The sequence below is a fragment of the Typopeltis vanoorti genome, chromosome 8 (genome assembly GCF_054136105.1).
Source record: "Typopeltis vanoorti isolate ZY-2024b chromosome 8, IOZ_Tvanoo_1.0, whole genome shotgun sequence".
Lineage (NCBI taxonomy): Eukaryota > Metazoa > Arthropoda > Arachnida > Uropygi > Thelyphonidae > Typopeltis > Typopeltis vanoorti.
The window spans coordinates 3535572-3551583 of record NC_143556.1 but is presented as its reverse complement, the minus strand read 5'-3'; the positions used below and the strand labels follow the sequence as shown (position 1 = coordinate 3551583).

The window sequence follows — 16012 nt, the reverse complement described above, 5'->3', positions numbered from 1 at the left end:
TTGGCTATAAACCTTAGACTTCAAAAAACCTCAAAGAAAAAAGTCCAACGCTGTTAAGTTGATCTGGGCAGCCAATTCTGATCACCAAAACGGGAAATTACACGACCAGGAAATGACTCATGCAGTAATTGAATTGTTTCTCGGGCTGTATGGCATGTGGCACCGTCTTGTTGAAACCACATGTTGTCCACATCCATATCTTGCAATTTAGGCACGAAACACTGGATTATCATGTCGCGATAGCGAGCACCATTAACTGTTATTGCCTTACCAGCTGCATTTTCAAAGAAGAATGAACCGATGATGCCTCCAGCCCAAAATCCGCACCAAACAGTGACATGTTGTGGATGCATTTGTTTCTCAACAATCACTTGTGGATTTCTGAACCCCAAATGCGACAATTTTGTCGATTAACGAAGCCATCAAGATGAAAATGAGCCTCATCGCTGAAGATGATTTTGTTCGAAAAATAAGCATCCACTTGTTGTTGTTCCATAATCCATTCAACGAACTCTCTTCGCTGTGCGTGGCCAGTAGGCTTCAGTTCTTGAGTCAATTGAACTTTGTAAGCATAAAAATACAAATCTTTCATGAGAATATGCTGTAGAGAGCTTCTTGAAATGCCCAATTCAAGACCACGGTGCCGAATTGATGTTCCTGGACTCTCAGCAACACTCTCACGAACTGCTTCGATGTTTTCTGTTGAAGGACGGCCAGAGTGTATATGCTCACTAATTGATCCAGTTTCCTTGAATTTTTTAATTAATCTTTTCACAGTTGAAGTTAAATCACTATTCTGACCATATTTTGTACGAAAATTGCGAACTGTAGCTGCCAAACCTTCATTATTTTTAAAATATTGCTCAACAATGAAAATGCGTTGTTCTTTCGTGTAGCGCTCCATTTTTAAAAACCCTGAACTGTCAGCTGTCACGCTGTCTTTTTTTTCTCGTTTGCAACACTTTACCACACAAATGGCGCTAAATTTAAATCTTGCGTGAATTTTGGGACACCCTGTATATATATAATTCTCACTTCTGGCTGTGCTGTATTTGTTATAGTCCCTCATACAAATAAGCAGGTAAAACAAACATTTTATTTGTAAATTCTATTACACAGATATGGTAAAAATCCATGCATTCTTTAACAGTGCTACATGGCTGTGTAATAGAATTTACCTTTAATCAAATTATTTCGGTTTTGTGACCACATTTTTATTAAAAAATACTGTTTTTAAAACTAAACAAGTACTAAAAAACAAACCCGCCAAGTTTCATTAGTCGTCAGACTAACATCTTCAGGGGTAAAGAGAACTAACAGTTTAAAGCACAAACTATAAGAAATTACTAAAAAAGAAGTTCATTTGATAGTATTATGACCATCAAAAAAGTTCATTAAAAAAACGAATAACAGATCTATACAACCGTTAATACGTGTTAGCTGGAAACAATGCTATTTGATGTCACATTCTGTGGTTCACTTTCGCTCTGTCCGAGGTCTGAACTGGGTAAATTTTTAATAAACGCTGACCAAACTTGATTTACAATCAAACCTTGATTTTTGTTGCATTGATAGTAATTTTAATCATATCTGCTTCTTTGAATTTTCTTGTGAAATAGTTTTTATCAATGTAGGACATGTTTGTTCTGTCCCATAGTGCATTATGACCAGTAGAAGTTGTGTGAAATGCCAAACCAGACTTATGTTCTCTCTTTTTCTATACGTCCTTTTGATGTTCGCTCATGTGGATTTCTCCCGATCTCCCCGTCTGGCCTACGTAGCAGATGCCACAGGAACAGTGAATATTATAAACTCCTGGTTTTTTCATTGGGTGATGTGGAGGTTTCGGAGGATAAAGAGATTTTGATATTTTTTCAAGTGGTAGGAAAGTCACTTTTATGTTGTACTTGTAGAGAAGTTTGGCTAATTTATCTGTTACATTCTTGATATAAGGAAGGTTGACTGCATTCTTGAAGTCTTGTTTATTTAAGTTTCTTGTAGGTGCTGTATTGAAAATTTTCTTAATTATCTTAGTTTTGAAACCATTCAGTTGTAGGATCTGTGTTAAGTATCGTATTTCTTCTTTCCACTTTTCTTTTGTACTGGGGATGCTGTATGCTTTATCCCTTAAGGTTTTTATGAGGCCTATTTTTTGCTTGGGGTGGTGGTGTGAGGTAGTATGAAAGAATCTTCCTGTGTTTGTCGGCTTTCTATAAATGGAAAATGATAATTTGTTTTTTCTTTCATTTATTTCTATAAGGATGTCTATGAAAGGAAGTTTTTTTTTTTATTTTCTTCTAGTTCAAGAGTAAATTTTATGTTAGGATGTAAGTTATTAAGATAGTCTTTAAATGCAGTCAGTTCTAGTGCTGTTCCTGGCCAAATGATGAAGATATCATCCACACAGCAGAGCCAAATTTTTGGTTTGATGTGCGGATCAAACTCATCTGTTTCACAGGAAAATTCAAAGAGGCAGCAAATATGATTAAAATTCCTACGCAATGCAACAAAAATTAAGGTTTGATTTTAAATCAAGTTTGGTCAGCATTTATTAAAAATTTACCCAGTTCAGACCTCGGACAGAGTGAAAGTGAACCACAGAACGCGACATCAAATAGCATTGTTTCCAGCTAACACGTATTAACAGTTGTATAGATCTGTTATTCGATTTTTTAAAAAACTTTTTTGATGTTCATAATACCAACAAATGAACTTGTTTTTTCGTAATTTCTTGTAGTTTGTGCTTTAAACTGTTAGTTCTCTTTACTCCTGAAGATGTTAGTCTGACGACTAACAAAACTTGTTGGGTTTGTTTTTTTAGTACTTGTTTAGTTTTAAAAACAGTATTTTCTAGATATATGAAGAGCCAAAGGCTTCAATTCGGCGACATATAACTTGTTTAAGTTAAGGGATATTCTTATATCCCTTAACTTAAACAAGTTATATGTCGCCGAATTGAAGCCTTTGGCTCTTCATATATCTAATAATTTATTAGGACACCTCATGGCAAAACTCGTAGAAGGGTTGTAAGTTCTGTTCGCTACAAACTTGATATTAATTAGGTCTGCCTACTCACTGATGAGACCTCAATAAAGGTTGAAACCGGTCTGGGTAGTGACCTTCTCTCATAATGTCGAACAATAATACAGCTCCTAGGAGCTAAGTTCACATTATGGGTAAATATCAAGAATAGTGATCGGCGCTTGCTCCACCTTTGACACGAGTTGCCTCAGCTTGCCCTACCTTTAGGGTCAGTTGCTGCAGTATCCAGGTATTTGCTTACGCTTGGAATCGCCGAACTTTATATATAGTTTCTACTATATTCGGCATGAAACTCTTTGAGTTTCTTATTCGGCTAAGAAACTATATGGGATGTAATCTCCCTTAACTTAAACAGTATTTTCTAATAAAAATGTGGTCACAAAATCAAAATAATTCGATTGAACTTCTTAACCACAAAAACCTCCATAAAATTTACCTTTGTTCTATAATTTGTAGCCAGCCTGGTTGGCCGATTATCTTATCCACTCTCCAGCCTGCAGATTTGAATTCTGCCAGGGACATGGATGTTTGTAATTGTCCTACTAACTCTTTGTGGAAAGGGCATCTCAATCCTACCACTTCTAGCAGAAGGCTTCACTCCCAAAACCCAGTGAGATATGGGAGGGAGCATATGCTGTCAAAATGGCATCACATGTGAATAACTAACTATAATTTGAGACTAAAATATCTTTTAGTGGCGTCTAAATTTTATTATTCTTTTTTTTTTTTATGTGACTCCCACCTGCAAGATAGTCTGTAAGCCTATGGTAAATTAGTATCGTGAGAGATTTTTTAAAAAATTTTTATTTTTTGCATAATCTGGAAACCTTACTCTAGAGACCAAACGTGGAATTTTCTAAAGTCACTTCAGACATTCAATAAATGGAGCAGTGGTCTCACATCAGGCAATGAAATTCATCTCCCACCTAAAGACAATCACAAACTTCTATGTCCCCAGTGGGATTCAGACCCAACCAAATGACATATAAAATCAACTCTTGTAAGAATTATGCATAGATTAGTTGATAAAGTATTCATTTGATTGTTGCATGTTGAATTATTTCTGAATTCTCTTTGCTTTAATAGATTGACTACAGAAGACCAGATTCAATCAGAACCAGTTGATTACAATATTACTATTTTAGGTTTTCTTCATTATAATTTCTTCCTGGAACAGAGTTGTATTTTTGGTTTTAAGCAAATGCTATAACTACTAAATCCTAATTGATTTCTCCTACTAATATATGCCCAGGAAGGTTTTTTGTCTCTTATACATCTTCCTTTCTGATTTTTTTTTCATCAAGTAGCTCATTGTAAAACTTCTTGGATGAATTCCCTCCTCATTCTGTTCAAAATGTGAATACAAATCTTTGTGTATATATATATATATAATGGCAAATATATATATATATATATATATATTTTTTTTTTTTTTTTAAGAATAAATTTTAAATGACTTTAAACCGAGATAAACCGAGTAGAAGATCAAGAATACACACACACACACACACACACACACACACACACACACACACACACACACACACACACAAACACACATATAATATATATTTAGTGCTCAGTATGATTTCTTAAGCAAGAGTGCCATTTTTGAAATGAACTGTGCTCCATATAAAAATAACATGATTATTTATTTATTTAATCCATATGCACCTTAACTAATAGCACTAGTAGTATCCATTAAATTTTGGCTTTACAATCAGAAAATGTAGCACTCTCTTAGGAAAATTAAATTTAAGTTCCTAAATTTAGAACTCTTTGGGATGCCACTCCAAATGTTTTTATGTTGTTACCACCTCCAAAATATTAGTATGGCGCATTTAGCAGTATGAGTAGGCTCAAAGTTTTGCAACCTGGAAACACTTAGCTCTAGAGACCACGTATGTAGGTTTTCCAAGTAACCTCAGTAAGTGGGGTGGAGATGCATTGTTACTGAATCAGTTTAAGGAGTGATGTGATAAGCATGTTGTAAATACAGCAACTCTCACTATAGCAAACTTCTGGGACAGGAATAGTTTATTATAGTAAATTTTCTTTAGAATAACAGTACCTCTGTCAAGATTGGCCAGTACCCTTTGGTAGTTTGTTATGGTGACAGAGTTTGCTGTAATAAACTATACTGTTTCAGTTGACATTATTGGTGTTAGTTTGGTCTTCCCACTATGAGTTTTCTCACTTCATAGAGATGCCTGGATAATGATGATGATAATGATAATAACAATACATGTTGTGGCAGTGTCATGTATGTGAGTGTGATATTTTCTAAGTATGACTGCACATTTTATTGTTGGTAGGTACAGAATTATCCACAAAACAATTTTCTATAGATGTAGATACATAAAGGTCTTTATTATTGCTAATGAAATTTACAGTGATAAGTTTAGATGTTGTATCTATAAAAATGCTTTAAATTTTTTCCACTCAGAGTTTCAGAGTTTTGAATATTAAGAATTGTGGCTAATTTAAAGCAATACTGTTTATTACAGAAATATATTTCAAAGAAAGCTCTAGAAAATTTGAAGATGATGACTAAGCACCATTTTCCAAACTTGGTATGTAGACTTTGATATTTAATTTCCCTACAAAGATATTTATAATCAGTATCTTTTCTCTCTAAGACTTAGACCCCCCCCCCCCCCCACACACACAATTTTTATCTGTTTCTGCTGATCATTAGTGCCTGTATGCACACTTATATTTAGAGGTAGGTCTCATTTGTAATAATTAATTTTTCATCACTATATATTCCCATAGGGCTTTTACACAAGTTGAAAAAGTTGGTTAAAAATACATTAAACCCTTTTAATGCGTTTCTTTAAAAGCATCCACTTGTAGCTCATTCCACACTCATCACCTGCCTTGAAAAAAAACTTGCAATTCACATACTTCCTCATACCCTTAATCGGTTTCCAGTGATGACCTCAAGTTCTTCCTGCATCTGCCATGAGCTGAAAAATCTCATCTGAAAAGCTGGCTCAGATCCTTAAAAGAAAGAGGTGAATTCCACAACTTCATTACTATGTTTGAGAAGACTAGAAATAGAACCATTTGGAGACAGATTGTACAAAGGGGGACCCAACCCATCACCAGATGAATGAGATGCAGAAGAAGAATCTTTTCTATGTCTGGCTCCCATTGATGAGATTCAATAAAGGTTAAAACCAGTCTGGGTGGTGACCCTTCCCATAATGCATATCATTATGTGTCTGAAAGAATGTATGCTAAGGAAATTGTTGTGAACTTTGGTTTGCTTACACTTAATAAAAGATTAAACAAGAATATAATTTCTTGGCAAATTTAATTTGTATTGGAAATGTTCCTTATCACCCTTCCTAACTTTGCATAATTGGAAAATAATTGTGTTACTTTTCAGACATGGATTACAATGGCATGTACATGGGCTATCTGGTGAATTGAATTTGTAACCAAAACAAGCAAAACATTTCCAAAATTTTGCATTTAAAGTGGCAGTTGTTTAATTTTTGAGGCAGAGAAATGTTTTTAATTCTAATACTGATTAATATAATATAATCTTTCAAATTTCTTTCTTTCAATATCTCTTCCTGTCAACCTCTACCTCATGCCATACTGCCTCAAAACCATTGCCCTTCCTAACATGTGTACCTCATGTGTACATAATTCCCTGCATTATTAGTAGCACTTCCCTCATCTTCTTGCCCTTTCTATCCTTGCAAAAAACATTGTAACCTTCCATTTCTATTCCCAGTAGGATATCATCTTCATTCAACCATGTTTTACTTATTCCAATGATTTTGGGTCAAATAAACTAAATCAGGGAAACAATTTCATCTCCCTTATTTCTGATATTCCTGTCATTTGTAAATAAATACAGCTGTTCACTAAGGAATCCTAGGCAATTTTTTAACTGTTTAGCCAGTAGGAGGAGAAATGATTGTGGAACAATTACATTGTGGGATAAAAATAGGAATAGAGTGATGATGATGATGCAGAGGAATTGTTCAGTGAACATAGAGGAACATAGTGGAATTGTTCAGTGAACACTTTATTGGTGTATTTCATCCTGGAGGAGTAAATTTTACTACTAGAGGGATAGGGCAGGTTCGAGGTTTAAAGGTGCAGGAGGAGAGCATGTTCCAAATACTGAGTACTCTGGATGTCAGTAAAGCTGTGGGACTGGATGGTATTTCACCACGAGTTTTGAGAGAATGTGCTAGGGAACTGACAGTGCCTTTGACCTGGCTTTTCATTGGAAGTCTGGCTATGGGAAAGGTGCCCAGGGAATGGAAGGAAGGTAAGATAGTGCCATTGTATAAGGGCAGTAACAGCATGGAAGTGTCTAATTATAGGCCAGTTTGTGTGTCATCAGTAGTTGTTAAGATCTTGGAGAAATTAGTTAGGAACCGTATACAGCATTGGGCAGATGAGGGTAATGTTATCTGTGAGAGCATGTATTTGTGAAGGGACACTCTTGTTTTTAGTAATATGCTAGCCTTTTATAATAAAGTTACAAGAGCAGTTGATGAGGGAAAGGCATATACTGTAATTTTCTTGGATTTAGCAAAGGCATTTGACAGGGTGCCACATGATAAGCTGATATTTAAGTTGCAGCACATGGGTTTGGATGTCAGGTTGGTCAACTGGATTCAGGATTGGCTGTCCAATAGGTATCAGAGAGTTGTGTATAGTGGGGCAGTTTCAAGGAGGCAGAGGGTTACAAGTGGAGTCCCACATGGCTCAGTACTGGGACCTATATTGTTTAACCTTTATATCAATGACATTGCCAGTGGATTGCAGGAGGATATTTGGTTGTTTGCAGATGATGTGAAGCTGGGAAGGATTATTAGTAATAGTGCATATGTGGTAGCCCTGCAAGAGGATTTGAATAAGCTAGACAGATGGGCAAATGAATGGGGTATCGGTTTAATGCAGCAAAATGTAAGGTCTTGAGGTTTAGGACACATCGATGGGATGCTGCATACTCTGTTGGAGGAGCTATACTGGAAAAAGTAGGTAGAGACGAGAGATCTGGGGTTGATGATTGATAGAAACCTGAAGTTCAGTGGGCATATTGCAAAGGAGGTGAAGGTAACACAGAGGATTGCTGCAATAATGAGAAGGATGCTGACCTGCAGAGATAAAAGCGTTATCATTCCATGGTATAAGACACTGATCAGACCACACTTAGACTATTGTTCTCAGATTTGGTCCCCAGGGTTTGAAAGGGAAAAAATTAACTGTGGAAAGGGTACAAAGACGGATAACAAAGATGATTTCAGGACTGTACAATGTTAATTATGAGGATCGGCTGCAGTCCATATGCTTGGACTGCAGAGTTTGGTGGATAGAAAGGAGAGGTGATATGATTGAGACTTTTAAACTGTTGAGAGGTGGTTACAGGGTTGACACTGAGGAGTTCTTATCGGTGAGAGATGTGTGCCCGTGGAATCACGGGCACACATCTCTCACCGATTTTCTTCGTCATCTAAACATCCAACATCCTAATATAAAATTTACTGCTGATCTAGGAAATAATAACTCCTTACCTTTCTTGGATGTTATGCTTACATGATGCTCTGAAAGATTAAAAATCTCTATGTACAGAAAACCTACGCATACCAATAGATATCTGCATAATCTTTCTCATCATTTTCCACCACAAAAACTTGGAATTATAGCTACCTTAGGACACAGAGCACGTTCTCTCTTAAATGAACAAGATGAACTACAAAAAGAAATGAATCACCTCACTCTTATTTTTAAACAAAATGGATACTCTGAAAAAACAATTAAGAAATTTCTTCTGAATCCTCCTAGGCAGTGCACAACAGAGACTATTAATTTTAAAGGTAGCATCTCCATTCCATACATTAGCACAGTCTCTAAGAAAATAGCTAAAATCCTTAAAAAATATATCAGGACCTTCTTCACCACACTTCCAAAAATCCGTTCTCTAATCAGCCATCCAAAACCTACTCATCACAACCTTAAGTACCTTGGAGTATATAAATTGTGGTGCGATTGCAATATCCCATACTTTGGTCAAACTAACAAATCTATTGAACAACGAATAGAAGAGCATAAGAGAGACATCTCTTACAAAAGATCTCATGCAACTGCGTTATCCAGTCATGTTCTTTTTTCAAATAATCCTAATGATGACCAACGAAGCCACTCTGTCTGCTGGAATAGATCAGAAAATATCTTTCGCTGTGATGATGAGTTTGAAAGGAAAATCGTAGAATCAAGGGAAATCCTACTGAACCCGGTCCACTTAAACAACAATTTAAGTTATAACATCCCAGATAGCCATGCTGCAGTTATTCAATATTGGCGTTCACGTGAACCTGCACGCACAATTGCAACAAACAATGGCACGCCAGTTGGAACAACTTGAAAAAATACAACGTTTTAATGTATCGATTATGTGAGGCAATTTGTACCTGTAATTTCCAGTTTGTTTAAATAATTCAATGTTTATTAGTATTATTTTCCTTTATAAATACCTGAAGAAGGCTGCTATATGCTGAAACTAGTAGTATTTATCATTAACTTTATATGTTATCTCGGTCTTATAGTCATTAAATCTATATTTTTTTCAAATATATATATATATATATATATATTTTTTTTTTTTTAAGTTTTTATCATAATAAATTATAATGGTGTTTTAGTTAATTGGTTATTATTGTACAGTTGCTTTGCTTCTTATAGTACCAGTTTCTTTCTGTAGGATTTTCTGGAAGTTCACATTAAACATGATTTGACTTGGAAGTCAGTTCTGACTAAACACTTGCCAAATGACATTCAGAAAATGGTCAGTAATGAACTCCGTGCGGAAAAGACTGATTTAGTGTTGCTGAGTGCAGGATACACAGAGCTAGTGGTAAGTCAATATTTGATATCTGTACTAAAAGTTTGATATATAGCATAGTGCTAACATGAAATCAGTTTTGTCATGTGTTCTTGTATTCTTAGTGTAATTTTTGATATAGGAATGTTTTTGTTGTTTTAGCAAAATGTTATTTCATTATATTTTTCTTATCATGAAAATTTCTGTTCATATTTACAAATATGAAACACAAAACATGGACACAAAACACACGTGTTGAAATGATTATTTTACTTATTATTAATAAAATAACACTTCATGTTTCGACCCCTATATTGAGGTCATCATCAGAAAAATACATGTGTATATAAAGCTACATGCTCTTGCACTCTACAAAGATATATATTGAATCTACACTGTTAATTGATCTTTTACTTAGCCTGACCTCTAGTGTTAATAAAAATAAAACCGCAATAAACCTGCTAAAATCCTCCTGTACTAAGCTTTTCTTCGTTAAGGTTGCTATACTAAGATTTTCTTTTGGGCTTGTACCATTCAGGTTGCTATTGAATGTTATAAAAAAAAGAAAAAAAAAGTTGTAAATGGGTCCTCCACATTCTTGGAATGGTTAGACAGTCATTTTTGTTCAGATTAGAATTATGTTTGAACATTCCACATGCTTCTTTAAATTTCCTCTCAAACCAGGTTTTGGTGCGGTAGGGACTTAGTACCTTTCCAATCATTTCTGTGGTATGTCTTGAGTGCGTGATCTGAAAGGCCGGTTTTTCCAAAATGGAGGTATTTAATGTGTCGTTTCTGTTCATCCTTCCTAATTGATCCTTTTCCACACCTGATTCACCCTGTTTCCCCTATGTAAGTGACATGTGCATTGTATTTTGTAAACCCCTGGGTAGACTAAGTGTGGAAAAGAATCTTTGGAAGAACTGAGTAGGTGTCTTAATTTTGTCATAGGTTTAAAGATGGTTTTAATGTATTTGTGTAGTGTTCTATTTTTTCTGAAATGCCTCTACCATAAGGAATGGCAATGTCATTCTTAAAATCCGTGTGGATAGGTTATGTGTTCGTCAGACACATAACCTATCCACACGGATTTTAAGATCCACACGGATTTTTAACCTATCCACAATGACCCATCTCTTACCTAGATAGCGCCCTATTAGGACTTTAGTCTTGTGTTGCACGCTGCAATTACTTATACTAGCCCCACTGTTACACCAGATTGTGGTTGTCTTGCATTTGTAACAAACTTTGTGTTGTGTACTCTGAAGATGCTGGATATAATACCAGCGAAATATTAGCTTTTAAGTTAATAAATAGTTATTTTCTTATCCATCTGTGTTCATATCAATACCGTTATATCTATTACAACATTCTTGAAATCTTTTTTGTTTTTAGTAGTGTTTCTGTGGAGGATCTTGTGAATATGGCCAGAAGAAACTACCAAAAAACTAATACCTGTTGTGTACTCTGAAGATGCTGGATATAATACCAGCGAAATATTAGCTTTTAAGTTAATAAATAGTTATTTTCTTATCCATCTATGTTCATATCAATACCGTTATATCTATTACAACATTCTTGAAATCTTTTTTGTTTTTAGTAGTGTTTCTGTGGAGGATCTTGTGAATATGGCCAGAAGAAACTACCAAAAAACTAATACCTCGCCTACGTGCTCAGAATTTACGGACTGCCAAAAATACACAAAACGAACTGCCACTACGTCTGATTGTTGAACGAATCGACAGCCCAAAATACACAACATTTCATAAGATTTGCTTGTTTCCTGAGGAGTAGAGAGGCTCTGCTCATTGGCTGGTTTTTGCCTGTCACTGAGTTTCCTCTCCTGAAGTGATTCAGGTTAGGAGTGATAAGTTTAGTACTGATTCTTTTTGGTCATTCCAGAGTTTTGGAGAAGTATCCCTGCACTTTAACATACCTCAATAAAGGTCGAAACCCATCTGGGTAATAGCCCTTTCCACAATGCATAGCATTATACATATCCCGAAAGGATGTGTGCTTTGCATTATGGAATACTACAGCAATTTCAGTGCTAATAAAATCCAGTTCTGTCTTATTTCTCAGAAAAAAAAAAAAAGAACAATTTTTTCCCCAGTATTCATTTTGACAATACCCAAATTTCCAACAGTTAGAGATCTCTCTTCTTGGAATTACCTCCACATCAAACCTCTCCTGGCATAAACACATCACATCCATTGCATCCTCAGCTTCAAAAAAACTAGGATTTCTGTTTTATTTCACCCCTGAACAGCTGTTAACATTATACAAATCACAAATCCACCCAGCTATGGAATACTGCTCCCACATTTGGGGCGGGGCCCCTAAAAGCTCCCTCAAAATGCTTGACTCAATAGAGAGGAGAGCAATTAGACTAATTAATGACCCATCTCTTACCAACACTCTCCTCTCACTTTTGCATAGACGCTTGGTTTCTGCAACATGTATATTCTACAAATATTTCCATGGGAAATGCTCATCTGAAATAACATCAATAATTCCTTCATTCAGTACTAAGCTCGTTGGAACACGTGCAGCTGCTGCTTAACATCCCTTCACAGTACACCTAGAAACAAACAGAACAAGTTTCTTTCCCTCCTCTTCCCCCCTCCCTTACTCCACATTATGAGAGAAGGTCACTACCCAGACCGGTTTCGACCTTTATTGAGGTCTCATCAGTTGAGTAGCCAGACCTAGTTAATATCAAGTTTGTAGTAATATCATTTTTGTTCACAAGTAATGTGAACAAAAATACAGTTCCTAGGAGCTAAGTTCACATTATGGACAAATATCAAGAATAGTGATCGGAGCTTGCTCCACTTCTACCACGAGTTGCCCCAGCTTGAACTACCATTTGGGATTAGTGCTGCAGTATCCAGGTATTTGCTTACGCTTGGAATTGCCAAACTTTATATAGTTTCTACTATATTCGGCATGAAACTCTTTGAGTTTCTTATTCGGCTAAGAAACTATATGGGATGTAATATCCCTTAACTTAAACAAAAAAAAAAAAAAATTAATATGAAGTCATTAGCTTCTGTATACAAGTAGCCTAGTCATGGAGAGACTTCATGTTCAAACTTCATTTGCTTACAAATGGATAAAAGATTAAACAATAATATAATTTCTTGGCATTTTGATTTTAAACAGTTATATTTCTTTGGTGTTCTGGCTATTTTTTTTTTTTTTGATGTGACCTAGATATAGAAAATAGTAATGGCATTACTGTAGTCTATTTGTAGAGAAGGATGTGAGATAAAGGGAGGAAAAATCAATATCAGTTTGTTAATCTTTTTAGCATTGTAACCATTGGACAGGAAGATCTGGTGAATAAAGGAGAGTTTAGCTGATAGGAATATCTGGATGGAACAGAGGTTGGAGTTGCTGTTGACAAGGGTTTTAATAGCAACCTATGGTTGAAATGAGACAGAAGGATGATGGGAAAGTTTATGTAAATATCTACCTGTGTGGATGGGCCACATCAAAAAAAAAAAAAAAAAAAAAAAAATGAATTGGATTGGATTGGATTGGGGGGAGATGGGTCATAATTGATCTAATTGCACTCTTCTATGCAAACAAGGACTTTTTGAGAGATCTTAGAGAGTGGCAACACAAATGCAAGAATATTCAATGGAATGGATTTGTATACTTGAACCTCCAATCTTTCTTGGCAAAATCATGCCAAAAAAGATTGGAACTTTGAGTTATTCTGAGAAGAGAAATCTCATCTGACACATACACCATGCCAAATGAGGCTGTTGCAGCTGAACTATGTTTGCCAGTTGCACTAATTTGCAGACATCCTCTCTTACTGTTCCAGTTATTTTTTGCAATGTTGTATAGGGTATATAACTTTTTATTAATTAGTATATTAAATTTATCAATATGATAAAGATTTAAAGCATCATACCAAATATGAAATATTTTAACACAGAATTTTATATTATTATCTTTGGTATTATATTATCTCCTGTGTAGAGAAGGATTGGGAACAGCGTTTAAGGAACTAGAAGTTGATAATATTCTCAAAGTTTTGGGAGAAAGCTTGAAGGCTTCTGAAATTGGTTGGGGAGGTTTGTTATATCATTATCATCAAAACCATGGGTTGGATTCGCAGTTAGTTTGAGAAGGTCATCTTGTCAAAGAGAGAGAGATTAGGTAGGGGAAAAAAAAAGAACCATAAGGTATGCAAGGCCTTAGTTATGAAGGTTGAGAAAAAATAAGCTTTTACTGCACACAAATGTGGAATTTATACACATCACACATGCAGTATTGAAAAATTAAGATGTTACAAAACTTATGATGTTATTGTACTTTTAACTTTTTGGAAGAATTTTTTTTTCTCCGTCAATTAGCATTGTTATAGCATTATATGTATTTTTGTTCATTATTAATTTCTTCACTCCTGAATTGATATATTGTTTTATGACTTCTAGTGTAACCTTCTTGGAGAGTTGCGAGTTGAGTGTGCCTCACTCCTGCACTCAGCTGGGATAAAGATGTTTGATAAAGAGGAATTCCAGTTCTTATGGATTATTGATTTTCCCCTTTTTCTGCCCAAGTTAGAAAGTAAGATATAAATATATATTAGTTTAGTTAAGTATTCCTCTTTGGCAGTCAAATTTGCTAGCAGTTGAACTAGTGATGATAATTTAAATATTTTAAAACATTCTGTTTGTTCTGCAGTTCAGTTTTTCTGAGACTTGTAGATTAAATTATTAAAAAGACAATTAGAAAATATTGGTAAATGTTAATAACATCATCATCATCAAATTCCTGCCTTGTACCGTCAAGGGGTGTACAGGATATGATAGTACTACATGAAAAAAATTACATCATTATTAATTTCCTATCTACAATTTTCCTCCAAATCAGTCTGTTACTTGTCAAGACTCCAACATTATCAGATCTTATATTTCTATCGTCTAAGGTACTTTGTACCGTATCAATCCACCTATATCTTGGTCTTCCTCTGGGTCATTTTCCTGCCAACCTGACAGAGAACACTTGTTTTGCTAATCTTTTCTCTCCCATTCTATTTAAGTGACCATACCACCTGAGATTAGCTCTGCTAATGTATTCCTGGATGCTGACAACGTCATGGTCTTTTTTATATCCTCGTTTTTAATATGATATTGCCATTCATGCCATCTGTTCACGCCTCTAATCTTTCTCAGGATTCTCATATCTTCAGTCTCTAGTCTTTGGTCAAGTGTTTTACTTCTGACCAAGCTCTCAGATCCATAAGTTAAAACTGGTTTGAACACTGTCTTGTATAAGCTAATTTAGTGTTCTGACTAATTTCTCTCTTATTCCATATGAATTTATTCAATTGACTTCCCACCATACCAGCTTTGCTGATTCTGTTGTCTATTTCTGTATTGAATTTACCATCTTCACTAAAAATTGTGCCTAAGTAGCTGAAATGTTTTACTTGTTCCACAGGTTCTCCATTCACAACACAATTCACATTTTCAATGGTTCTGTCTATTTTCATTGTCTTTGTCTTTTTATTGCTGACCTTCATACCATATCTATTACAACAGTTATTCAATTTAGTCAGAGAATCTTGCAGACTTGTAGCGGATTTATTTAGAAGTACAACATCATCTGCATAAAGCAAAGAGCTGACATTAGCATCTCCAATTTTGATATCATGTTTAATACCACTTTCCTTCATAATGTGATCCATATAGATAATGAATAACAGAGGGGATAATGTACATCCTTGTCTCACACCAGATTTAACATTAAACCATCTTCCTGTACTTCCTTCAATTCTAACTGCTGACTTACAACTCAAATAAAGACTAAGTATTGCTTGATATAATGCCCCATTCACACCATATAACTGTAGCGTATTGAATAGCTTCTCTCTTGGCACCTTGTCATATGCCTTTTCCAAATTGACAAAACTTAAATACAGATCTTTGTTATATTCCCATGCTTTCTCGACTATTTGTCGTAAAGTGAAGATCTGATCCTGATAACCTCTATTTGGCCTGAATCCAGCTTGCTCTTCACCCAGCTTTTCTTCCACAATTTTTCTCAATCGTTTCTCAAGAAGACTTGCGTAGATCTTGCCAGGAACACTTAGTAGGA

At 35.2% G+C, this 16012-nt stretch overlaps 1 protein-coding gene across 1 annotated transcript in view; it reads left to right on the top strand.

Moving 5' to 3' along the window:
* The window catches only part of AspRS-m (aspartyl-tRNA synthetase, mitochondrial), a 191080-nt gene that overhangs the window by 138410 nt on the left and 36658 nt on the right, over positions 1-16012 (top strand). The window contains exons 11-13 of the mRNA XM_090397050.1: positions 5550-5615; positions 9776-9928; positions 14347-14479. Coding sequence (XP_090253176.1) covers positions 5550-5615; positions 9776-9928; positions 14347-14479 — 352 coding nt within the window. The remainder of the gene's footprint in view (positions 1-5549; positions 5616-9775; positions 9929-14346; positions 14480-16012) is intronic.